The sequence below is a fragment of the Myotis yumanensis genome, unplaced genomic scaffold (genome assembly GCF_028538775.1).
Source record: "Myotis yumanensis isolate MYYU_CA2020_CCGP unplaced genomic scaffold, mMyoYum1.0.hap1 SCAF_8, whole genome shotgun sequence".
Taxonomy (NCBI): Eukaryota; Metazoa; Chordata; class Mammalia; order Chiroptera; family Vespertilionidae; genus Myotis; species Myotis yumanensis.
In genome coordinates, this window is record NW_027223759.1 from 92,628,635 (window position 1) to 92,655,900 (window position 27,266).

Genomic DNA, 27,266 nt, shown 5'->3' on the forward strand with positions numbered 1-27,266 from the left:
GCTAGAGCGTCGATCCGCAGACTGAAGGGTCCCAGGTTTGATTCTGGTCCAGGACACGCACCTTGGTTGCAGGCATTCTCCCGGCCAGGGCATGCGGGAGGCAGCCAATGGATGTGGTTCTCTCACTCTGATGTTTCTCTCTTTTCCTCTCTCTTCCACTTTCTCTAAAAGATCAATGGAAAAATATTCTCGGGTGAGGATTAACAAAAATAAATAAATAAAAAGCTCCAATGGGTTTGGCTCAGTGGATAGAGCATAGGCCTGAGGACTGAAGGGTCCCAGGTTCTATTCCGGTCAAGGGCTTGTACCTTGGTTGCTGGTGCATCCCCAATAGGGGGTGTGCAGGAGGCAGCTGATCAATGTTTCTAACTCTCTATCCCTCTCCTTTCCTCTCTGTAAAAAATCAATAAAATATATATTTTTTAAAAAACATTCAAACCTGTAAAGAATTTTTTTTAAAAAGAAAGAAAATAATTACTAATAAATACAACAAACTGGATGAATATCACAGATATTGTTTAATCAGGCACAAAAGAGGACGCTGCATTATTCCATTTATATATGAAATTCAGAATACAACTCCAAAACAAGCAAATTGTCTTCTTTTGGAAAGTAAATTGGAAATATGAACCAAGAATCTTTATCTAACTGCTATACTGTACACCAGAAACTAATATAAAATAATGTTGAATGTAAACTGTACTTGAAAAATAAAAATGTTTAAAGGAATCTTTAGCCCTAGCTGGTTTGGCTCTGTGGATAGAACATCGGCCTACAGACTGAAGGGTCCAAGGTTCAATTCCAGTCAAGGGCATATGCCTGGGTTGCGGGCTCAATCCCAAGTAGGAGGGGGCATGCAGCAGGCAGCCAATCAATGATTCCCTTTCATCATTGATGTTTCTATCTCTCTCCCTCTCTCGCCCTCTCCCTTGCTCTCTGAAATCAATAAAAAAATATATTTAAAAAAAAGAATCTTTAGCCCTAACCGGTTTGGCTCAGTGGATAGAGCGTCGGCCTGCGAACTGAAAGGTCCCAGATTCAATTCCGGTCAAGGGCATGTACCTTGGTTGCGGGCACATCCCCAATAGGAGGTGTGCAGGAGGCAGCTGATCAATGTTTCTCTCTCATCGATATTTCTAACTCTCTATCTCTCTCCCTCTCTGTAAAAAATCAATAAAATATATTTTTAAAAATTTTTTAAAAATTAAATTAAAAAAAGAATCTCTAAAATATGTGTTACTTTTGAGTTTAATCCTTCTAAAAATCTATAGTTGGAGAAATGTGAAAAAGATTTGTAGACAAACCTCTCACTGAGGTAGTATTGATGACAGCAAGCAAAAAAAAAAAAATGAAAGCAACTTAAATGGCCAACACCAGAGAATGGTTAACAGCACATCATACAACAGAATACTATGCAAACAGTACAGAGTATATACTACAAAATTTTTATGATGACATCACAAATGCTTATAATCTAATTTTAGTGGGGCATGAATACGAGCAACTGTAAGGATTTATACATAATAAGAAATAGCTAAATGGTAGTATTAAGGATGTCTATTTACTTCAAATATGTTTTGCTTTTGTAATTGCTAAGGAGGAAAGGATGTTGTTGGATTTTTTTTGTTGTTGGATTTTTTTAACAAAATAACAAGTACTGACATTGTATGTTGTTATTTACTATTAATTGCATTTTTATTTGTTACCACTTACAATATCCAATTTCCTGTCCATTGTTTAACATTACACATCACTTAGGGAATCTTTCCATTTTTTCATTAGTTTATATTAGACCTGGAAACCACTGGTTGTTATTAATAAACTAGAGGCTAGATGCATGAAATTCATGAAAGAGTAGGCCTTCCTTCCCCAGCTGCCGGCATGAGCTTCCCTCTGGCACCCAGGGACCTGGGCTTCTCTCCCAGCCCCAGTCTAATTAGCATATTACACTTTTATTATTATAGATATTAGGACCCTACAACTCCCCAGGTGTCAAGAGTTTAGTCTTCCTTTCCCCAATTCCAGGAAGGCAGGGATTATTATAAACGTGGAAGCAACAGCAAAGATTTGGGAAAGCAAGAAGTATACTCCAAGCTAGTATTAAAAAACAAAATTTAACTGAATAAACTTTAAAGTCCTCATTGGCTTTACTCAATGATTCATGAATTTGGCAGCATCTAAACTAGTAGACAGAAAGGAGCTTCAAGGAGCTGTACAAAAATGAAAGACTTATAGGGAGAGTAGAAACAATAAATTACACCAGGCAGAAAAGCAGGTTGGTTATAGCAAGGTGGCTTCCCTTAGGGGATAGTAAGAGGTCTATCAGGCACATTACCAAACTAATGCCTGACTCATTGAGGTAAGAGTTCACTTCTAGGAGAGCCAAAACTATAATTAAGACTTGATTTGGTGACATAGGGCTTAGCATAAGTGACTCCATTTTGAGCCTGTTGTCTTGTTTTGAACAGTAGGATGTGTGTGAGTATATACCCTCAAAGAATATGATGGAGGTAGGAGTGGGAGAAGCAGGATCAGGTGGTATGGAAGAACCAAGTACTCAGTCAACAAACCACTTATTCATACAACAAATAGTTACTGCCCTTCATTTTCTCTAACTTCTGGGCACAGAATTAGCCAGATCTCAAGGAGTTCCTTGTAGTACCAAAGAAAATTCTAGTTCCATGTGGTAAATGTAGGATAGGATGGCAGGAACCCTGAAGAAAAGCCAGAATAGATGGCGGCAGAGTAGGAGGATGCTGCATGGTCATGCTCCCAGGAACAAGATGAAATTACAACTGAAATACGAGAAGGATTCCTGAATAATCAACGGAAAACTCACAGGAGAGAACCCTGATACCCAAGGACCGAAGGTGAAGCCCGCATAGAGACTGGTAGGAGGGGCAGAGACGTGACCCACAGAGGGGAACTGAAGTCCCACAGAGATATCTCAGCCGGTGGTGGAGGAGGGGGATGTGCCACTGAGAATTCTGGGATCTAATCCCTGAGCTGGGCTCCCCAGCAGAGAGCACCAAACTGAGGAAGGTATCCACATAACATCAAGCTGTGAAAAGCAGTGGGGTGCTGTCTGCCAGGGAGTGGCAGCTGAAAGTTCAGGCACCCTCTTAAAGGGCCAAGGCACAAACATTCCCTGTGGAGCCACCCACCTTGTGCTCTGGCAGAGGGAGGGTGAAGTGGACTGGAGCTGTGAGAACAGAAGCCAGCACTGGGGACTCGGGGGACAGAGCTCAGAAGGCAGACACCCCAAGTCTCCTCAGCTCAGTTATTCCCTCACACAGCCACATAGACATCTGCCTTGCCTGGGGGGATAGATATCTGCCTTGCCTGGGGGGAAGACAGTTGACACACCCTATTGGAAAACACCTTGCCCTGAGGCCAATTAAGAGGTTAAAAGTAACAATTGGAAGGAGTAGCAGCTGCTTGTGTAGCCTGCCCCCATCCAAGGAACAGCAGCCTCCTGATCACAACACCCTCTGTCTGAGGAACAGCAGCTGTGTGTGAAGCCTCCCCCCACCAGCCAGAGGAGCCACCACAACTGTGAACAGCACCCACCAGAGGAGCTGCTGTCAACTGAGGAGCAGCTGCTACCACAACCGCCCGAAGTGCAACCGCAGCCCGAGGAGCCACTGCCACCCAAGGAGCAGCCACTGAACGACTCAACATCTAGATATGGCGGTACGATCAAACATGGGTAGACAAAGAAACCCAAAGGAAAGAAAAGGAGGACTCGCCAGAGAAGCAGCTAAGTGAGACAGAGGCATGCAACATGTCAGAAAAAGAATTCAGATTAAGGGTCCTAGAGTGCATAAACCGGATGGAGGGAAAAATCAACAACTTATGCAAGAAGAAAGAAGAAACAGATGAAAAAATCAATAAATTATATAAGAACCAAGAAGAAATGAAGAGTGATATAGCTGCAATAAAAAACACCATTGAAAGTTTCAACAGTAGACTAGGCGAAGCGGAGGACCAAATTAGCAAATTAGAAGACAGGGAAACAAAACACACCCAAACTGAAAAGCAATTGGAGAAAAAAATTAAAAGACAGGAGGAGAGCCTAAGGGAGCTATGGGACAACGTGAAATGAAACAAAATACGAATAATAGGGGTGCCAGAACAACAGAAAGAGGAACAAGTGTTAGAAAACCTATTCGAAGAAATAATATCAGAAAACTTCCCTGAGGTGGGGAAGAAAAAAGTCACACAAGCACAGACAGTCCCAAACAAGGTGAACCCAAAAAGACCCACACTAAGACACATCATAATTACCATGGCAAATGTTCAGGACAAAGAGAGAATATTAAAGGCTGCAAGAGAGAGACGGAAAGTTACATTCAAGGGATCTCCCATTAGATTATCAAATGATTTCTCAACAGAAACACATCAGGCCAGAAAAGAATGGACGGAAATTTAAAGTGATGCAAAGCAAAGGACTGAATCCAAGAATACTCTATCCAGCAAGGCTATCATTCAAAATTGAAGGGGAAATAAGAAGCTTCACAGACAAAAAAAGGCTAAGGGAGTTTATCACCACCAAGCCAGCCATGCAAGAAATGCTAAAGGGACTGGTGTAAAAAGAAGAAATAAAAAGCTCAGAAAGAAAACAGCCACACAAAAAAAGAAATGGCTACAAACAAGTACCTTTCAATAATAACTTTAAACATAAACGACTAAATGCTCCAACCAAAAGACATTGAGTGGCTGAATGGATAAAAAAACATGACCCATACATTTGCAGTCTACAAGAGACCCACCTCAGAAGAAGGGACTCACACAGACTGAAAGTGAAGCGATAGAAAAATATCTTTAAGGCAAATAGAAATGAAAAAAAAGCTGGGTTACCAATACTTATATCGGACAAAATAGACCTCAAAGTGAAGGCCATAACAAGAGATAGGGAAGGCCACTTCATAATACTAAAGGGATCAATACAACAAGAAGATATAACCCTGTAAACATATATGCACCTAATGCAGGAGCACCCAAACACATAAAAAACTCCTGGAAGATATCAAAGGAGAGATCGACAACAATACAATCAGAGTAGGGGACTTTAATACACCAATGACATCACTGGATAAATCCTCTAGACAAACAATCAGCAAAGAAACAGCAATCCTAAATGACTCACTAGATCAGATGGACTTAATTGACATCTTCAGAACACTTCACCCCAAAGCCACAGAATATACATTCTTCTCAAGGACTCATGGGACATATTCAAAAATAGACCACATATTGGGTCACAAACAAAGTCTCCCCAAATTCAAGAAGATTGAAATCATACCAAGCATCTTCTCAGACCACGATGGCATAATATTAGAAATAAACTACAATAAAAACAACCCAAAATATCAAACACTTGGAAGCTTAATAGCATGTTATTAAATATTGATTGGGTTACCAATGAGATCAAAGAAGAAATTAAAAAACATTCTGGAAACTAATGACAATGAAAACACAACAATCCAAAACCTATGGGACACAATGAAAGCAATCCTGAGAGGGAAGTTTATAGCTCTACAGGCTATCTCAAAAAACAAGAAAAAATGATAGTAAATCATCTAACTCTACAACTCAAAGAATTAGAAAGAGAGCAACAAGAAAAGCCCAGAGTGAGCAGAAAGAAGGAGATAATAAAGATTAGAGCAGAAATAAATGACATAGAGACCAAAAGAACAATACATAAAATCAATGAAACCAAGAGATGGTTCTTTGAAAGGATAAACAAGATTGATGAACCTCTAGCCAGGCTCACCAAGAAGCAAAGAGAGAGGACCCAAATAAACAAAATCAGAAATGATAGAGGCTAAATAACAACAGACTCCACAGAAATACAAATGATTGTTAAACAATACTATGGACAACTCTACTCCAACAAATTAGACAACCTGGAGGAAATGGACATATCCCTAAAAAAATACAACATTCCAAAACTCAATCGGGAAGAATCTAAAAATCTCAACAGGCCAATAACTATGGAAGAAATTGAAGCATTCATCAAAAAGCTTCCAGCAGTAGACACCTGATTGGTGGTGTTGCTCTTATATCAGTCAGGGACAAAGCAGATGTACAGTCCTTAGTTCATCAAAAGCCTAGGACCAGATGGTTTCACAGGGGAGTTTTACCAAACATTCAAGGAAGAACTAAAACCTATCCTCCTCAGACTACTACAAAAAATCCAAGAGGAAGGAACACTTCCAAGCTCATTCTATGAAGCCAGCATCACCCTAATACGAAAACCAGATAAAGACAACACAATGAAAGAGAATTACAGGCCAATATCCCTCATGAACATAGATGCCAAAAACCTCAACAAAATCTGAGCAAATCGGGTCCAGCAGTACATCAGAAAGATCATACACCATGACCAAGTAGGATTTACCCCGGGATGCAAGGATGGTACAATATCCAAAAATCAATAAACGTGATACATCACATAAACAAATTGAAAGTAAAAAATCACATAGTCATATCAATTGATGCAGAAAAAGCATTTGTCAAAATCCAACACCCATTTTTGATAAAAACTCTCAGCAAGGTGGGAATAGAAGGATCATACCTCAACATAATAAAAGCCATATATGACAAGCCCACAGCCAACATCATACTCAATGGACAAAAACTAACACCATTTCCCCTAAGAACAGGAACAAGACAAGGATGCCCACTCTCACCACTCCTGTTCGATATAGTACTGGAAGTATTAGCCAATGCAATTAGACAAGAAGAAGAAATAAAAGGCATCCAAGTTGGAAAAGAAGAAGTAAAACTGTCCTTATCTGCAGATGACATGATATTATACATAAAAAAACCTAAAGACTCCATCAAAAAACATTTAGACTTAAAAAATGAATTTGGCAATGTAACAGGATAAAAAATTAATGCCAAGAAATCTATGGCATTTCTATACACCAATAGTGAACTTACAGAAAGAGAGACTAAAAAAACAATCCCATTTATCATCGCACCATAAAAATTAAGCTACCTAGGAATAAACTTAACTAAAGAGGTAAAAGACCTCTACTCAGAAAACTACAGGACATTGAAACAAGAGATAGAGGAAGACATAACCAGATGGAAGAACATACCATGTTCTTGGATTGGTAGAATCAACATCATTAAAATGTCCATACTACCCAAAGCAATCTATAAATTCAATGCACTTCCCATTAAAATACCAACAACATATTTCACAGGCCTAGAACAAACTCTCCAAAAATTCATCTGGAATAAAAAAAGACCCCGAATCACTGCAGTGATCCTGAGAAAGAACAAAGTAGGTGGGATCTCAATACCAGATATCAAGCTGTATTACAAAGCCACTGTTCTCAAAACTGCCTGGTTTTGGCACAAGAACAGACGTATAGATCAATGGAATAGAATAGAGAGCCCAGAAATCGGCCCAAACCAATATACTCAATTAATATTTGACAAAGGAGACAAGAATACACAATGGAGTCAAGATAGTCTCTTCAATAAATGGTGTTGGGAAAAATGGACGGATACATGCAAGATAATGAAACTAGACCACCAACTTACACCATACACAAAAATAAACTCAAAATGGATAAAGGACTTAAATATACGACGGGAAACCATAAAAATACTAGAAGAATCCAAAGGCAACAAAATCTCAGACATATGCCGAAGCAATTTCTTCACCAATACAGCTTCTAGGGCATTGGAAACTAAAGAGAAAATAAACAAATGGGACTACATCAAAATAAAAAGCTTCTGCACAGCAAAAGAAACCATCAACAAAACAACAAGAAAGCCCACTGCATGGGAGAACATATTTGCCAATGTTATATCTGATAAGGGCCTAATCTCCAACATTTATAGGGAACTCATACAACTTAACAAAAGGAAGATAAACAATCCAATCAAAAAATGGGCAAAGGACCTAAATAGACACCTTTCAAAAGAGGACATTCAGAAAGCCAAGAGACATATGAAAACATGCTCAAGGTCACTAATCATCTGAGAGATGCAAATCAAAACAGCAATGAGGTACCATCTCACACCTGTCAGAATGGCTATCATCAACAAATCCACAAACGACAAGTGCTGGAGAGGATGTGGAGAAAAAGGAACACTTGTGCACTGCTGGTGGGAATGCAGACTGGTGCAGCCACTGTGGAAGACAGTATGGAGTTTCCTCAAAAAACTAAAAATGGAAGTCCCATTTGACCCTGTGATCCCACTTCTAGGAATATATCCCAAGAAACCAGAAACACCAATCAGAAAGGATATATGCACCCCTATGTTCATAGCAGCACAATTCACCATAGCTAAGATCTGGAAACAACCTAAGTGCCCATCAGTAGATGAGTGGATTAGAAAACAGTGGTACATCTACACAATGGAATACTATGCTGCTGTAAAAAAGAAGGAACTCTTACCATTTGCAACAGCATGGATGGAACTGGAGAGCATTATGCTAAGTGAAATAAGCCAGTCAATGAAGGAAAAACACCACATGATCTCACTCACTCATGGATAATAAAGACCATTATAAACTTATGAACAAAAATAGATACAGATGCAGAGCTGCCTCGAACAGACTGTCAAACTACAGCGGGAAGGCCAGGGAGGGTTGGGGGGCAGGAAGGAGGCGGGTAAGAGATCAACCGAAGGACTTGTATGCATGCATATAAGCATAACCAATGGACATAAGACACAGGGGGGTAGGGGAGGCCGGGGGATTGTTAAGGGAGGGGAAAAAAGGAGACATATGTAATACTCTTTGTAATACTTTAAGCAATAAAACAATTTTAAAAAGAAAAAAAAAAAAGAAAAGCCAGAATAGCAGGCAAGATTTCCATGGGCTTAAGAGAGAAGTGTGGCCAGAAAGGTGATCCTAAGGAGTACACCCTTAAGTTGGGTTCTAAAGGTAAGTAGAAAAGTGACAAACAATAAGTCTATTCCTAGATATAGCTATAAGGGGTAAGGAAGACAGCCAAGCATATTAAAGTGTCCTAATCCTTCAGAATCCTTAAAATGTGCTGAACTGCAGGGTCAATCTACAAAGTCATCATGAAATGCCATCATAAAAATATGTTGTATGCACCTCTCAAAATCACCAATTTAATCATAGGCTATTCACACCTCTAATCACACAGATCCTTCTGGGAAATGTTTTAATTCATTAGGCAAGACACTACCAGTATGCAAATAGCAATAATCTATATTCTGTGGAATTTTATATGTGATCCACTGTGTTTAAAAAGATTATTTAGCCCAGCCGGTGTGGCTCCATGGTTGAGCATTAACCCAGTAATCAAGAGGTCCCCAGTTCGATTCCTGATCAGGGCACATGCCTGGGGTTCAGGCTCCATCCCCAGTAGGGGGAGTGCAGGAGACAGATGATCAATGATGTTCCTCCTTCATCGCCAATGTTTCTATCTCTCTATAAAATCACTAAAAACAACCATAGCCAGTTTGGCTTAGTGGATAGAGTGTCTGCCTGCGGACTGAGGGATCCCAGGTTCGATTCCAGCCAGGGGCACAAGCCTGAGTTGCAGGCTCAATCCCCAGTGGGGCGTGCAGGAGGCATCCAATCGAGGGTTCTCTTATCATTGATGTTTCTATCTCTCTCTCCCTCTTCCTTTCTCTCTGAAATCAATAAAGAAATATATCAATTTTAAAAAAATAAAAATAAATTAAAAATCACTAAAAACATATTTTCCTTTAAAAAGTTATTTAAAAATAGAGGCATTGCCTTAGCTGGTTTTGCTCAGTGGATAGAGCATTGGCCTGTGGACTGAAGGGCACATGCCCAGGTTGTGGGCTCAACCCGTAGGGGGCGTGCAGGAGGCAGCCAATCAATGATTCAATCACATCATTGATGTTTCTAGTTCTCTCTCTCCCTTCCTCTCTGAAATCAACACAAATATATACTTTTAAAAATCTTTTTATTTATTTATTTATTTTTATTTTTTTAAAATATATTTTATTGATTTTTTACAGAGAGGAAGGGAGAGAGATAGATAGTCAGAAACATCTATGGGAGAGAAACATCGATCAGCTGCCTCTTGCACATCACCCACTGGGGATGTGCCCGCAACCCAGGTACATACCCTTGACCGGAATCGAACCTGGGACCTTTCAGTCCGCAGGCCGACGCTCTATCCACTGAGCCAAACCGGTTTCGGCTTAAAAATCTTTTTAAAAAATAAATAAATATAAAAATAGGGGCATGAACTGTTATATATTAATATATAGAATAAGGTCTGAGAGGCTGATAGGTGTTCAATATGTATTTATCCAACAAATGAAAACAGAGCGAAATGCAGCTCTGATGCATGTGGAGAGCATAAGCAATCACACCTGCAGGGAGTTTAAAGAACTTTTGACAAAGGAAAGGCTAAGCAGAGTCTCAAAGGACTAGAAACCATCGATGATGTGGAGCAGCGGGAAGGGCCTCTGAACAGGGAGCAGCCGGCCCTGCTCCGCTGGGCGCCAGGAGCTGCTGGGTCTCAGAACCTCCAGAAGCCGCGGGCGGGCCTGTGGGCGGCGCAGGGGGCATCTGCACTGATGTGTGCGCTCACAGCATGCTGCCTGCAGCATCATCACAGACTACACTGCTTAGGATACAAAAACCTAGCAAAACTGTATTGATAGAATATGCCTGTTGCCAGCATCACAACCATCACAGTCAGGAAAACCACCACCACACACACACACAGGCTAATGCACAACTGAGCTTCCAAGAAAGCAAGGAAATTTCTAGGGGCAAGCAAATAATTGAGAACTGAAAGCCAGACTGATGGATGCCACACAATCTTCATTGGACTTGGAGAGGTGGCATCAGGTCTGACTGGCTAGAGACCCTAGTTTATCCTCCAAGTGGGATTCTAGTGCTGAGAACACAGAAAATGGGCACTGAGCCCCCAGATAGAGCCAGGAACGTGAAAGATTGTCCCCTCAGTGAAAGGAGAGCTCCCACACCCACAGGCCCAGGAACAGAGCGGCTGGTCATTACCCAATGGCTCCGAATTAAAAAAAAAAAAAGTCCTGCCCAGCCAAGTGGCTCAGTGGTTGAACATCGACATGTGAACCAGGAGGTCACAGTCGATTCCCCTCAGGGCACATGCCCAGGTTACAGGTAGATTCTCATGAGACAGCCAATCAATGATTCTCTCTCATCATTTGTTTCTATCTCTCTCCCTCTTCCTTCGTCTCTAACATCAATCAAAATTATATATTTTAAAAATGGATGTTCAATTTTGTTGAATGCTTTTTCTGCATCTATTGATATGATTATGTAATTTTGCCTTTCAATTTGTTTATGTGACGTATCACGTTTATTGATTTGTGACAATTGTACCAGCCTTGCATCCCTGGAATAAATCCAACTTGGTCATGGTGTATGATCTTTTCAATATATTGCTGGATGCGATTTGCTAATATTTGTTGAGGATTTTAGCATCTATGTTCATCAGGGATATTGGCCTGTAATTCTCTCTCTTTGTGGGGCCCCAAGTTGTTTGTAAAATTGGAAGGCTTAGCTTTGCCCAGCTTCTGGGATGGGCATGGTGAGGAACACCTAGCCCTTTTAGATCTCTAAGACCACATGGGTGGCTCTGGGAAGACCCCTGGCCAGCCTTCCCTACAACCTCAAGACCATCCTATAGGCACATACGACAAGGCACATAGTTTAGGACACATTTTTAATAAAAGGAAATATATATATTTTTTAAATTAAGAACTACCCCTGGGTATACCTCCATGAGGCTCCTAACTCTTCCATTGCTACCCCGCTCTCTTAGATGAGCTAGGAGGTTCCCCTTTTTTTTTTCAGGGTTTGATGCCATTCTTTTTGTAGTTAAGGCTTTGTTGTTTGCAGTGTAATTTCCCAACCTGCCACCAGGCCTGATATGTAACCTATTGAGAAAAGGAGAAATAAGTGACCCCTCTTCACCTGTTCCTGGTGGTCTCTCTATGCCCTTTTTATCTCTTCCACCCCCAGTCTTCTACCTTGGGCTCTGATGAAAAATTGTTGACTAGCAATGGAAGTTTAGATCTGAAGTATTTCCGTTCTAGAAAATAAAGCTCTTTGATTACGTTAAAAAAAAAAAATGGATGTTCAATTTTGTTGAATGCTTTTTCTGCATCTATTGATATGATTATGTAATTTTGCCTTTCAATTTGTTTATGTGACGTATCACGTTTATTGATTTGTGACTATTGTACCAGCCTTGCATCCCTGGAATAAATCCAACTTGGTCATGGTGTATGATCTTTTCAATATATTGCTGGATGCGATTTGCTAATATTTGTTGAGGATTTTAGCATCTATGTTCATCAGGGATATTGGCCTGTAATTCTCTCTCTTTGTGGTGTCTTCATCTGGTTTTGGAATTAGGCTAATGCTGGTCTTATAAAAAGAGTTTGGAAGTGTCTTCCTCTTGGATTTTCTGAAATAGTTTGAGGAGTGTAGGTGTTAGTTCTTCTTTGAATGTTGGTAAAACTCCCCTGTGAAGCAATCTGTACCAGGGCTTTTGGTTTGCTGAGAGTTTTTTGATTACTGCTTTAATTTCCTCAGTTGTTATTGGCCTATTAAGATTCTCTAATTCTTCCTGATTCAGTTTTAGGAGGTTGTATTTTTCTAGGAATTTGTCCATTTCATCCACATTGTCCAGATGGTTGGCATATAGTTGTTCGTAGTATTTTCTTATAATCCTTTGTATTTCTGTGGTGTCAGCTGTTACTTCTCTACTTTCATATCTGATTTTATTTGTTGGGGTCCTCTCTCTTTGTTTTTTTTTTTTTGTTTTTTTTTTTATGGGTCTGGCTAAGGGTTCATCAATCTTGTTTTTTTTAAATATATTTTTATTGATTTTTTACAGAGAGAAAGGGAGAGGGATAGAGAGTTAGAAACATTGATGAGAGAGAAACATCGACCAGCTGCCTCCTGCACACCTCCCACTGGGGGTGTGCCTGCAACCAAGGTACATGCCCTTGACCGGAATCGAACCTGGGACCTTTCAGTCCGCAGGCCAATGCTCTATCCACCAAGCCAAACCGGTTTTAGCCATCAATCTTGTTTATCTTTTCAAAGAACCAACTTTGGTTTCATTGATTTTGGTTTATTTTTTTAGTCTCCATGTTATTTATTTCTGCTCTTTATTATTTCCTTCTTTCTACTTACACTGGGTTTTTCTTGCTGTTCTCTTTCTAATTGTTTAAGTTGCAGGGTTAAATAGTTTATTATTAATTTTTCTTGTTCTTCAAAGTAGGCCTGTAGTGCTATGAACATCTCTCTCATGACTTTTGCTGTGTCCCAGAGATTTCAGGTTGTTGTGTGTTCATTTTCATTTGTTTCCAGGAAGTTTTTAATTTCTTTCTTGATCTCATTGGTAATCTATTCATTGCTTAATAACATGCTATTTAGCTTCCATGTATTTGAATGTTTTGAGTGTTTTTACTGTAGTTGATTTCTAATTTCATTCCATTGTAATCTGATAATATACTTGATATGATTTCAATCTTCTTGAACTTGCAGAGACTTGATTTGTGTCTTAAAATGTGGTCTATCTTTATGAATGACCCATGTGCACTAGAGAAGAATGTATATTCTACAGCTTTGAGGTAAAATGTTCTATAAATATCAATTAAATCCATCTGATCCAGTGTGTCCTTTAGAGTCACTGTTTTCTTGTTAATTTTTTGTTTGGAAGACCTATCCAGTGAAATCAGTGGGAGTGACTATATTGTTGTCAATCTCCCCCTTAAATTTATCTAGAAGTGTGTGTGTGTGTGTGTGTGTGTATATATATGTATATATATATATATATATATATATATATATATATATATATATATATAATTTAGGTGCTCCTATATTGGGTGCATAGATGTTTACCAGGGTTATATCCTCTTCTTGGATCAATCCCTTTAGTATTATGTAGTGACCTTTGTTGTCTCTTGTGATGGCCTTCATTTTCAAGTCTATTTTGTCAGATATGAGTATTGCTACCCCAGCTTTTTTATTTTTATTTTCTATTTGCATGGAAAAATTTTTCCATCCCTTCATTCTTATCCTGTGTGAATCTTTTGTTCTGAGGTGGATCTCTTGTAGACAGCATATAGTTGTGCCATGTTTTTGTATCCATTCAACTATCCTATGTCTTTTGATTGGAGCATTTCATCATGCATTTACTTTTAAGGTTATTATCAATAGGTACTGATTTATTGCCATTTTAATTCTATATGCCTATGTTTTTCCCTCTATATATTTCTTATTATTATTACAGCAGTCCTTTTAGCATTTCTTGTAGTGCTGGTTTGGTGGTAGTGCTCCTTTAGCCATATTTTGTCTGGGAAGCTCTATTTCACCATCTATTTTGACTGATAGCCTGGCTGGATATAGTAATCTTAGCTTCAGATTCTTTCTTTTCATTACTTTGAGTACTTCATGACATTCCCTTCTGGACTCTAGAGTTTCTGATCAGAAATTAACTGTCACACTTATGGGAGCTCCTTTAAGATTCTGTTTGTCTTTAGTTTTTGGCATTTTAATTATAATGTATCCGGGCCTGTTTGGGTTCTTCTTGCTTGGGACTCTTTTTGCCTCCTGAACTTGTGACATTTTCCTTCACCAGGTTATGGAAGTTTTCTGCCATTATTTCTTCAAACTCGTTCTCTATCCCTTGCTCACTTTCTTGCCCTTATGGCTCACCTATTATGCCAACATTCTTGTTTCATGTTGCCCCCACAGCTCCCTTAAGCTGTCCTCCTGTTTTTTTTTCTTTTCATTCTCTGATTGTGATTTTTTTCTACCCTATCTTCTAATTCACTGATCTGATCCTTGGCTTCCCCTAATCTGCTGTGTATTCTTTCCACTGTGCCCTTAATTATTACTATGCCATTCTTTATGTTACTATATATTTTGTTATGCTGCTGAGCATTTTTTGCCATTATTATTCTGAATTCTATGTCTGATAAATTTCTTCTCTCCATTTCATTTAGCACTTCTTCTGGAGAATTCTCTTGTTCTTTCGTTTGGAGGTGGTTTTTTGTCTCCACATTTTGGCTGCCTGTTTGGGTTTGTGACTATGTATTAGTTAGACCTGCTATGCCTCCCAATCTCTAGTGCAGGACAGTGTCAAACACTATTTCTGACTAATTAGCTCAGACCAAGAATCAAAGCCTCCAGAGACCAACTTCTACCTGCAGACTGATTGGATTCAGCCTTGAGTAGCCTAAGACAATCGTCCACGGGTAGACAAGAGGTTTCCCAACTGGGTGGGGCAAGTGCTTCTGCCTAGAGCAGCGGTTCTCAACCTGTGGGTCGCAACACCTTTGGGGGTCGAACAACCCTTTCACAGGGGCCGCCTAAATACATCCTGCGTATCAGATATTTATATTATGATTCATAACAGTAGCAAAATTACAGTTATATAGCAACAAAAATAATTTTATGGTTGTATTAAAGGGTCGCGGCATTAGGAGGGTTGAGAACCACTGGCCTAGAGTCTAATTGTTATTCTCAGTCTCTTAATGGGCCCCAGAAACACCACAGGGTGGGGCAAAGTGTTTTCTAATAGGATGGGTCAACTGTCTTACCCCCAGGCAAGACCAGCCTGGACTGCAAATGTCTGCCTGAGAAAGATGTCCTCCACAGTGTGAGGGAATGATGCAGCACAGGAACCAGGCTGTCTGTAATAAGAGCTCTAACTACAGAGCCCCCAACACCGGCTTCTGCTCACATACCTTCAGTCCACTCTGCCCTCCCTTTGCAGGAGCCCAATGTGAGTAGCTGCACGAAATGTTGTGCATTGGACTTTTAAGAGAGTGCTTGTATTTCTAGGCGTCTCTCCCTGGCAGATAGCAACCTGCTGCTTGTCACAGCCAGGTGTTATGTGGGCACCTTTCTCAGTGCTGGTGCTTTCTGCTGGGGGGCCCAGTGCGAGGTTTAGACCCCAAGTTCTCAGTGGCAACCCCCACAATTGAGATATCTTTCTGGAATTTCAGCTGCTGTCAGTGGGAGTCTGCCCAGCCCTTTCACACCTCTGCCCTTCCTACCAGGCTTTCTGGAGTCTCTATTTTCTGGTCTTGGTTATCATGGTTCTCTCCAGCTGGTCTTCAGTTGATTATTAAGAACTTTTTTTTTTTTTTGCATTTCAGTTGTAATTCCAGTTTGGTCCTGGGAGCATGTCAGTGTAGCATCCACTTACTCTGCCACCATTTTTAATCCCATTTTACAGTTAGTGAAACTGAGTCTTAAACAGATTAAGACAAAATATAGTGGTTTTTTTAAACATAAACATAATTACAGAACAAATGAAGAACATACAGCATGAACGTAAAATAACCAAATAGTCTGAAAGGGAACATAAAAATACATTTAAAATTATAAAAGCAATAGAAACCATTATACAGATACTATGAAAAAAAGAACAGACTGATTTGGAAAACACTAAATTGAAAATTATGAAATGGAAAACTATAGTTACAAAAAAGAAAGAAAGAAAAGCACCACTCAGTGGATAGGCTGGGAGAGTGGAAATGAGGGAGGGAGGGAGAAAGGGGAAGTGACTGTTAATCAGCACAAGGTTTCCTTTTGGAGTGATGGAATGTTCTAAAAGACTGCTATGATGGTTGCACACCTCTATAAATATACCAAAGGCCATTATTTTTTATACTAGAGGCCTGGTGCACGAATTTGTGCATGAGTAGGGTCCCAAGGGGGGGGGGGGAGGATGCAATCGGTCCTCTGGGCAGGCAGTGGGATGCCCTTGCCAGCCCAGGATCCAGATCCATCCCATTGATATTCGTGCCAGTTGTCAGGAGCCACCTGGCGGCCTCTTTTATATCCTTTCTTCCTTGCAGAGCATCTAGGGAGGGGAAGCGACTGCAGTGCCCGAGGCCAACTTCCAGGAGAGGCTGAGGGCCACCCCCTCAGTGCATGAATTTTATGCACCGGGCCTCTAGTAAATTTATAATTCTTTACTCCCCACCTCAAATAGTATGAAAGGGGCGTGGAAATTGATACCTGATATGAATTAAAGCATGCTATAGTTGTTTATTACTTAGGAGAGCAATTACTTTATTAAGACAATTCAATGCTAAATTTCAAGGGTAATTTCTAAAAATATGTAGCAGGTATAACTTCCATAACTGTACAGGCAAGAAAATAACCCTCATTCAACTTTACTGGAAGACTAAAGGGAGAACATGATTAATATAGAAAAGCATAGTAAATAGGGAGCATGTTTCCTTTTATTGGTCCCACTGAGGCTGCAGACTCTCAGAGCTTGCATCCTATTTTGTTTCTGTATCTTCAAGTGTATAGAACAGCCCTCATGCAAAAAAAAAAAAAAATTGCTCATTAAATGGCAATATGCTCATTAAATTTTGTACATTTTTATAAGAAAAATATCAATTCATCCTAAATAGACCTTCACCCTACTGTCTGTGTCCATAGGTAAGATCTTTTCTATATATATATACTTTTATTGATTTCAGAGAGGAAGGGAGAGGAGAGGAGATAGAAACATCAATGATGAGAGAGAATCATTGATTGGCTGCCTCCTGCACACCCCCTACTGGGAATCGAGCCCGAAACCTAGGCATCTGCCCTTGACCAGAATCAATACCTAGGACCCTTTAGTCCCAAGGCCGACGCTCTATCCACTGAGCTATAACCAGTCAGGGCTAAAGGTAAGATCTTTGGTTCTGAATGATGGCTGTTCTGTATTTTAGTTGTAATTTTGATGTGGTTGTGGCAGGCATTTACCTATGCCGCCATCTTGGTTCTCTCCAAACATATCTCAAGTTGTGGGTTTTTTTCTTAATAAAATAAACATCTTTGGGTGGGTGGAGGGAGGAGAGGGTAAAGGGTTGAGAAATGGTGATGGAAGGAGACTTGACTTGGGATAGTGAACACAGAATACAATATACAGATGTTATGCTATAGAACTGTATACCTTAAAGCTATATAATTTTATTAACCAATGTAACCCTAATAAATTCAATTAGAAAAAGAAAACATCTTCACTCTTTGCCTGTCTTCTCTCTTCCAAATTTTTGCTTTTAGTGATTTTACAGTTTTTCATTTTACATAATCATATCTTTCCATCTTTTTTATTTCTTCCATCACTAAATGGAGAAAGAATTATGTATCAAATACCTCACAGTTTCAGTTACCTTTGAACATGGAGAACTGTTAAGTTCTCTATTAGTAAGAATATATTTGGGACATGCATGACCCCAGTCCAGTGTTAATATGGCTCAAGAGATAGTCTGAATTTAAAAGGACATCAGTCCCTAAAAGTGCAAATATCCTGTTCCTGACCCACCTTTATTAGAATTACAAAATAGGAATACTGGAAGCCTTAAAAGATGATAAATCTTGGGGGTTTGTTTTGATGGCTTTTTTGTTTGATTTTGTTCACCCTCATCTGAGGATAGTTTTGCCACTGATTTTTTTTTTTTTTAAGAGAGAGGTGGAGAGAGAAACATCCTTGTAAGAGGGACACATCAATTATTGGTTGCCTCCTGCACACTTTCTGACCAGGGCTGGGGATTGAACCTGCAAGGGAGGTATGTGCCCTTGTCTGGGAAACGATCCTGCGATCATTTGGTGTGTGGGCTGACAAGCTAACCACTGCACAATGCCAGCCAGGGCTTACAATTTTGCTTTTTAAATTCAACATACAAGTTATCAGCCTACTGAAAAGGCAAAATTAATTAGGAAAGAGGTTCTCACCAAAAGATGTTCATCACTTTTTTCAGTTTCTTTCAAATAGCTTTCAAAATTTTGTCTGAGCATTAATAGAGAAGAGGTAGGTTTTTAAAAACAGGACTTGTATTAGAAAAATTGAACTTAGAGATGTATAGTAAGTACAACTGTAGACTTCAGAAATTTGGGGACCAAATTTTGATTAATGGTCACCTGTTATTATTGCAGCTCTTGTGAACATTGTTAATTTTGCTGAAATCCTCTTTGATTTCAATGGCCTCCAGAACATTTGTTTTGGGAGCTAAGTGTTGCGCTGTCCAATACACTAGCCATTAGGTACATATGAAAATTTCAATTAAAAAATTTTAAATCAGCCTTAGCCGGTTTGGCTCAGTGGATGGAGCGTCGGCCTGCCGACTGAAGGGTCCCAGGTTCGATTCCAGTCAAGGGCATGTACCTTGGTTGCGGGCATATCCCCAGTAGGGAGTGTGCAGGAGGCAGCTGATTGATGTTTCTCTCTCATCGATGTTTTTAAATCTCTATCCTTCTCCCTTCCTCTCTGAACAAAAACAATAAAATACATTTAAAACAATTTTTTAATCAGATCCTGTCATACTAGCTTTGAGTGTCCAGCAGTTATATGTGGCTAACAGCTGCCCTACTGAATAGTACACAGAATATTTGTCCCTTACAAAAGATTATGTTGGGCAACTTTTTGTCTTTCAAAATATCTTCAGGGCTGTTTCTCACCACCTCAACCCTCTCTAACGAGTCCTCTCCTCCAGTTTTATTATTTCAGATACATTCTTAGTCTCCTTGCAGCTCCACATTGACCTTTCTGAAAATGGAGCTGTGTTTTTCCTCAACATTTACTAACAAGTACCATGCACAGGGAAATGAGGCACACAGAACTTAAGTCTGAATGTTACTCCATGTTTGGTGACATACAGCAGCTGTCACCATGCACCCATTTTGCCTATTGAGTCCCAAACTACCCTCCCACTGATGATGGAGAAAGACCCAGAGCCACATGCAGACACATTAGAGATCAAGGTCTACTTTGGGCCTGCAACCTATCTGGGCTCATTTTTCATCATGGGGTTGCATATATGTATTTTTGTCCAGTCAGAGCTCCTTACAGCAACATGAGGGCAGTAACCACATGTATTTCTTCAATATTTTTCACAAGTAAAATGTCATTTTACATCATCAGTGTGATAATTGCTTGTATATAAAACTAAATTATATCAACATGGGTGATCATTGGCCCCAAACTATCCCCAAGTGAAATTTAAACATGAACTAAATATTCAATATCAGAAAATTCTTGTCAATGTTCTGAAGTCCTTGTATGCATGCATATGAGCATAACCAATGGACATAAGACACTGGGGGGTAGGGGAAGCCGGGGTATTGTCAAGGGCGGGGAAAAAAAAAGGACACATATGTAATACCCTTTGTAATGCTTTAAGCAATAAATAAAAAAAAAAAAAAAATTGTTCTGAAGTCCAATACTGAAAGCCCATTCTGAAAAGCACATGCTTAACTATTTCAATGAAGTGGCATCTATCTGCTTTCAAATGCTTTACAGCTAAAATATATTATAAAGCAAATATTACAAATGTTATGTTAAATGTAGGTGGTGAACATATAGGTGATCAATGTTATAATCTTTCAGCTTTTCTGTATGTCTAAAATTTTCCATAATGGAAAAGTTGAAAAATATATATCACATTTTGTTTATCTATTGAGCAACCTGTGGGCATTTGGACTGTTTGGCTATTATGACTAATACCACATTGATTACTCACATACACTTCTTTATGTGTAGGCTTCAATGGTTTTATAAGGTTAAAACATTAATGTTTTTAAAAAATGGGTTGTGCTCAGGCCCCATCCAGTAATGCTATTTTCAAGCCTCAAGTTTATTTTTTATTTTTTATTTTTTTAATATATTTTATTGATTTTTTACAGAGAGGAAGGGAGAGAGATAGAGAGTTAGAAACATCGATGAGAGAGAAACATCGACCAGCTGCCTCCTGCACATCTCCTACTGGGGATGTGCCCGCAACCCAGGTACATGCCCTTGACCGGAATCGAACCTGGGACCTTTCAGTCCGCAGGCCGACGCTCTATCCACTGAGCCAAACCGGTTTCGGCCAAGCCTCAAGTTTAATAAATTTCAATAAAACCAGAATGACTAGAATTTTCAGAAAAGGTTCTGGTAGTTTTCTGGTGAAGTGAGAGCTAGACAACATGATACCTATTTGTTTTGTTTTAATGTGTCCCCGAATTCTGCTTTTGCAAACATAGTACAGAATAAGCCTAACAATGTTTCACGGGTGATTAAAGATTTTGCAGGGTCTCCTGATAACCAAACAGAGAGCTCCCGCCGGGACTGTAGAGAACAATGCCCAGCAGAGTGTGTTCACTGGGTTTGGAATACAGAACATAGCATGAGGTGGCTTTTATAAGAAACTCCCTAGTATATTTTAAAAACCTGCTTCTAGTTATCTTACAATTAATTAGTACCTAACGATATGCCATGCACTTTTCATCCTGTCCTACCTTCATGCAGCTCAGAGACTAAGTAAGTGGGCACCAGTGAAGGTGATGGCACTGCAGTTGTCGCCAGAGAGAACAGGCACCTGGGCTATGACTCAAGTGCACTTTACATGTCTGTTCTATTCCACTGCATGGTGCCAACCTGCTCAGGTAACTGTTTCTTAAAAGGTAATTCTGGAAACTTTAGGAATAAGCAATTTGGTTTGGTTTCCTAGTCTGATACCAGTACCAGTTGATATGCTACCAAATTCTTGCACTACTTTCTATGAAGCAAGCTGATTTATCACCTATTCCTGTTCATCTACTGAGCATAATAGCTAACATTTACTGGGACATAATATATGTCAGATACTGCCCTAACCGGTTTGGCTCAGTGGATAGAGTGTCAGCCTGCGGACTCAAGGGTCCCAGGTTCGATTCCGGTCAAGGGCATGTACCTTGGTTGCAGGCACATCCCCAGTAGGGGGTGTGCAAGAGGCAGCTAATCAATGTTTCTCTCTCATTGATATTCCTATTTCTCTCTCTTCCTACCTGTAAAAAATGTTTTTATTGACTTCAGAGAGGAAGAGAAAGGGAGAGAGAGATAGAAACATCTATGATGAGAGAGAATCATAGATGTTTCTATGTTCTCTTGACTGGAATCGAACCCGGGACCCTTCAGTCCGCATGCCAACACTCTATCCACTGAGACATACCAACTAGGGCCTCAACCTCTTTCTTGGATCATGAATTCATTTGGAGGCAACAAGAAAATTCCAAATTGTGAAGAAAACAGGCATATTTCCCTTCATAAAAATCAAAGCTAAAATGTTTAGCTCTTAAAAATGTTTCACTGTAGTGTTTCAGGACGGGGCAGACTCCGTCCTTTTAGAACACCCCATTAGGAAACACCTGTGGCCAAGAACCCAGCCAGAGGTTTGGATGGGATGCCATATACAAGGAAATTTCAAAGTGTTGCCCTAGCTGGTTTTGCTCAGTGGATAGAGCATTGGCCTATGGACCAAAGGGTCCCAGGTTCGATTCCATCAAGGGCATGTACGGCGGTTGCAGGATACTCCCCGGCCCCGGTCCCGGTCCAGGCCCTGGTCAGGGCATGTGCAGGAGGCAACCAATCTATGTGTTTCTCTCACATTGATATTTCTGTCTTTCCCTCTTTCTGAAAATCAGTGGAAAAATATCCTCAGGTGAGGATTAAAAAAAACAAACAAAAACCAAGTGTTGAGACCTTCATGTCTGGCATGAATAAAAAAAAAATCTTAGTTTGGGAGTAACAAGTTCAGTACATTAGGATCACTTACTCCAAAACTACATTCTGCAACAGTGCAAGGAAAAAGGCCACGTGCCCTCTACCTCAAAGCTACGGGCTCCACTCACTCAGCACAGTGATCCTCCGATGAAACTGCTTTCTACAGTGAACTTGCTCCTGTCTCCTGGTTAAGCACAATAATGTCAAGGCTCTCTCTGGTAATCAACACCACCATCCTATCTTCAAGAATTTCAAACATCGATATAGGTCTGGCTTAATTCTTCCTTGTGCAGCCTAACCGGTTTGGCTCAGTGGATAGAGCGTCGGCCTGCGGACTGAAAGGTCCCAGGTTCGATTCCAGACAAGGGCATGTACCTTGGTTGCGGGCACATCCCCAGTAGGAGGTGTGCAGGAGGCAGCTGATCGATGTTTCTCTCTCATCGATGTTTCTAACTCTCTATCCTTCTCCTTTCCTCTCTGTGAAAAATCAATAAAATATATTTAAAAAAACATTATTCTTCCTTGTGCATTTAAATAAAACTGTTGTTTACCATTCCAGTTTTATATGCTCTACTATAGTTTGAAAACTTATAAACACATTGAAATCAAAACATGAAATATAAGGAATAAAAAATAACACAGGGGGCAAAATCCATGGTATGAGGTATTCAACAGCATAGTTTATATGCACAGCACCCCACCTCACCCTCTCCAGAGGTGAGCTCAGGAAGCCAGCAAGCAGCCACCGCAAGGCCTCTCCAAGACTCCGTGGTCATCAAGGATCTAACAGCCAAGTCTGAAACAGCAACCCAAACCAAGACCCAGCGGAGGTGCTGTCCCCAGTGTCCCCAGTGTCTTCTGGGATAGAGTTTCAGGTCCCGGGAGACAGGTGCCAAGCTGGGGGCTCCCTCAGCAGCAGTGATGCTGGAGGTTAATACTGGAAGCTGCGCTTGGTCTGGATGTCATCGAGGATCTGCTGCAGCTCCTCGTCCTCAAATCGCCCCTCCAGGCTGCAAGGAAACAAACAGCAATGAGCGTCTTCTCGGCTGACAATGTTCCCACACTCATGCTAACTCAGGCCCACTTCTCCATTTATCCCTAAAAACTTTTACCTTTAAATCTTTATTTCTTGCCATTCTTTTTAAAAACATTATGCAGTGTTTAAAAACATATAAAAGGTATAAGAAATAAGGTAACCTTAATAGTTATCCTTAATTGATTTAGATTTAATAAACATAACAGGAACGAACTGATGACTGCATACTTTTCCATCCCAAAACCTTCCCTTCCTTCCCCAGAAATGACGATTATCCTACATTTGGTATTTATCATGCCTATAAGTATATTTGTGCTAACAATATGTACATGTAAACATATCTATAAGAAATACCAGCACTGTAAACTTCTTAAGAAAAATCACCACACTGTACATATCTTTCTGCAATTTTTTGGCTCAAAATTCATTCTGGCATGTGTTGACATTATTCCATGTTGTTCTAGTTCATTAATTTTCTCACTGCTATGTAATACACACCGTCTGGTGAAATGATGTATTTGTAGTCTCTCTTTTTTTAAATCTTTGTTGAAACTATTACATGTCCCTCTTTTCCCACCATTGACCCTTTCTAATCCACCCCCAACCGCCGCCCCAGGCCTTTAGCACCCTATTGTCTGTGTCCATGGGTTATGTATACATTTTTGGTTGATGACTTGCCACACACCCTATCCTCCATGCCATCTAAGGTTCCACAGTCTGTTCCATGCTTCTTTAGCCTGGGATCTATTCTGTTCATCAGTTTTTTTTCGTTAGATTCCACATATGAGTGAGATCATGTGATACTTGTCTTTCTCTGACTGGCTTATTTTGCTTAGCATTATACTCTCCAGGTCCCTCCATACTGTCTCAAAATATAAGAGATCCTTCTATTTTACTGTTGCATAGTACTAGGTGTACCAGTTACTAATGCAGATTTTTTTCAATAGATGGAGTTACACATATGTTAATATATATGTGATTTGGTATGTATGCTATTTTGTTGTATTGACAAGCTTCGAAACTTCGTATGTAAAATTTTCTGAAGGTGTTAACATCATAGATATTTTTACGAATTTTGTGCCAAAAAAAGAGCATTTGCGGGAAGTTTTAATTCACTACCTTATTTTGGAGAAAAGTGCTGCTGAAAGTTATCGTATACTTCCTAGAAGTGGTAGCACTGAGTTAAGTGGCAGTTCCATATTTAATTTTTTGAATAAACTTCATACTGTCTTCCACAATGCTGCACCAGTCTGCACTCCCACCAGCAGTGTACGAGGGTCCCCCTTTCTCCACACCCTCGCCAGCACTTGTCATGTGTTGACTTGATGGTAGGCATTCTGACAGGTGTGAGGTGACACCTCATTGTCGTTTTCATTTGCATCTCTCTGATGATCAGTGACTTTCAGCATCTTTTTCATATGTCTCTTGGCCATCTGTATGTCCACTTTGGAGAAGTGTCTATTTAGATCTTTTGCCCATTTTATAATTGGATTTTTTTGTCTTCCTTTTGTTCAGTTGTATGAGTGGCTTATATATTTTGGATATTAACCCTTTATCAGATGTATCATTGCCAAATATGTTCTCCCAGACAGTGGTCTCCCTTTTCATTTTGTGGTTTATTTTGCTGTGCAGCAGCTTTTGATACTGTCTGATTTATTTTCTCCTTAGTGTCCTTTGCCCTATGATCTACATCCGTAAACATATTGCTATGAGAAATGTCTGAGATTTTGCTGTCTATGGTTTCTTCTAGGATTTTTATGGTTCCACAACTTACATTTAAGTTTTTATCCACTTTTAGTTTATTCTTGTATCTGGAATAATTTGGAGGCCTACTTTCATTTTTTTGCATGTATCTGTCCAACTTTCCCAACATCATTTATTGAAGAGACTGTCTTGACTCCATTGTATGCTCTTGCCTCCTTTGTCAAATATTGAGCATAATGGCTTGGGTCAATTTCTGGGGTCTCCATTGCATTCTATTGATCTATATGCCTATTCTTGTGCCAGTACCACAGTACCAGGTAGTTTGATTATTGGTGGCTTTGTACTACAACTTGATATCTGCCATTGTGATCCCTCCAACTTTGTTCTTCTTTCTCAAGACTACTGGGGATGCCCTAGCCTGTTTGGCTCATTGGATAGAGCATCGGCCTATGGACCAAAGGGTCCCCGGTTAGATTCCAGTCAAGGGTTTGTACCTCGGTTGGTGGCTCCTCCCAAGCCAGAGCCCTGGTCAGGGCTCATGCAGAGGAAAGCAGTTGATGTGTTTCTCTCACATCAATATTTCTGTCTTCCCTCTTTCGTCTACTCTAAAAAAATAAAAAAATAAAAAAAATGGAGAAACATCCTAGGGGGTGGGATTAAAAATAAATTCATTAAAAAAGATTGCTGGGGAGATTAAGGGTCACTTTTGGTTCCATATAAATTTTTGGACTATTTGTCCTAGATCTGTGAAATATGGTGTTGGTATTTTAATGGGGATTGTATTGAATCTGTAGATTGCCTTGGATAGTATGGACATTTTAATGACGTTAATTTTACCAATCCAAGAACATGGTGTATCACGGTATATTCTTCCACTTGTTTATTTCTTCCTTTATCTTTTTTTCCAATGTCCTATAGTTTTCTGAGTACAAGTCTTTTACCATTTCCTTAGTTATATTTTTTCCTAAGCATGTTTATTTGTTGTAATAGTAAATGCTCCTATATTGGGGGCATAAATGTTTACCAGGGTTATATCCTACTGTTGGTTGGATCCCATTAGTATTATGTAATGACCTTTGTTTTCTCTTGTGATGGCCTTCACTTTGAAGTCTATACTGTCAGATATGAGTATTGCTAACCCAGCTTTTTCTTCTTTTGTTTCCATATGCATGGAAAAAATTTTCCATCCCTTCACTTTCATGTTGTGTGATTTCTTTGCTTTGAGGTGGGTCTCTTGTAGACATCATATAGTTGGGTCAGGTTTTCTTATCCATTCAATTACCCTGTGTCTTTTGACTCGAGCACTTAATCCATTTATATTTAAGATTATTGACTGGAGTCCCAGTGCATGAAAGTCATGCATGGATAGAGTCCCTAGGGGCTGCCGGCAGGGCATCCCTTTCCCCGGCTGCCTGCGGCTGTGGCCACCCAGGGTGGCGCTGGCCAGGAGGAGGGGTTGGCCGGCCCACCCCGCACCCTGGTCGAACAAATTGCATATTAGGCTTTTATTATATAGGATAGGTACTTATTTATTGCAAATTTACTTCTGTATGCCTTTGTCTATTTATTATTATTACAGCAGTCCTTTTAGCATTTCTTGTAGTGCTGATTTGGTGGTGACAAATACCTTTAGCCTTTTTTGTCAAGGAAGATCTTTATTTCACCATCTATTTCGAATGATAGCTTTGCTGGATATAGTAATCTTGGTTTCAGATTCTTGCTTTTTATTACCTGGAGTACTTCATGACACTCTTCTGGACTGTAGAATTTCTGATGAGAAATTAACTGTCACACTTATGGGAGCTCCCTTGTAAGTAACAAATTGCTTTTCTCTTGCTGCCTTAATTCGTTTTTCTTTAATTTTTGGCATTTTAATTATGATGTGTCTGGGCATGGGCCTGTTTGTGTTCTTCTAGCTTGGGACTCTTTTTGCCTCCTGAACTTGTGTGACATTTTTCTTCACCAGCTTATGGAAGTTTTCTACCATTACTTCTTCAAACATGTTC

General features: G+C 39.8%; 1 protein-coding gene across 1 annotated transcript in view; it reads right to left on the minus strand.

Annotated features, from left to right (window-relative positions):
* Positions 1 to 12,692: 12,692 nt before the first annotated feature.
* POLR2D (RNA polymerase II subunit D) overlaps positions 12,693 to 27,266 on the minus strand; it is a 33,085-nt gene continuing 18,511 nt past the window's right edge. Inside the window, exon 4 of the mRNA XM_070423199.1 lies at positions 12,693 to 23,530. Coding sequence (XP_070279300.1) covers positions 23,452 to 23,530 — 79 coding nt within the window. The 3' untranslated portion in view covers positions 12,693 to 23,451. The remainder of the gene's footprint in view (positions 23,531 to 27,266) is intronic.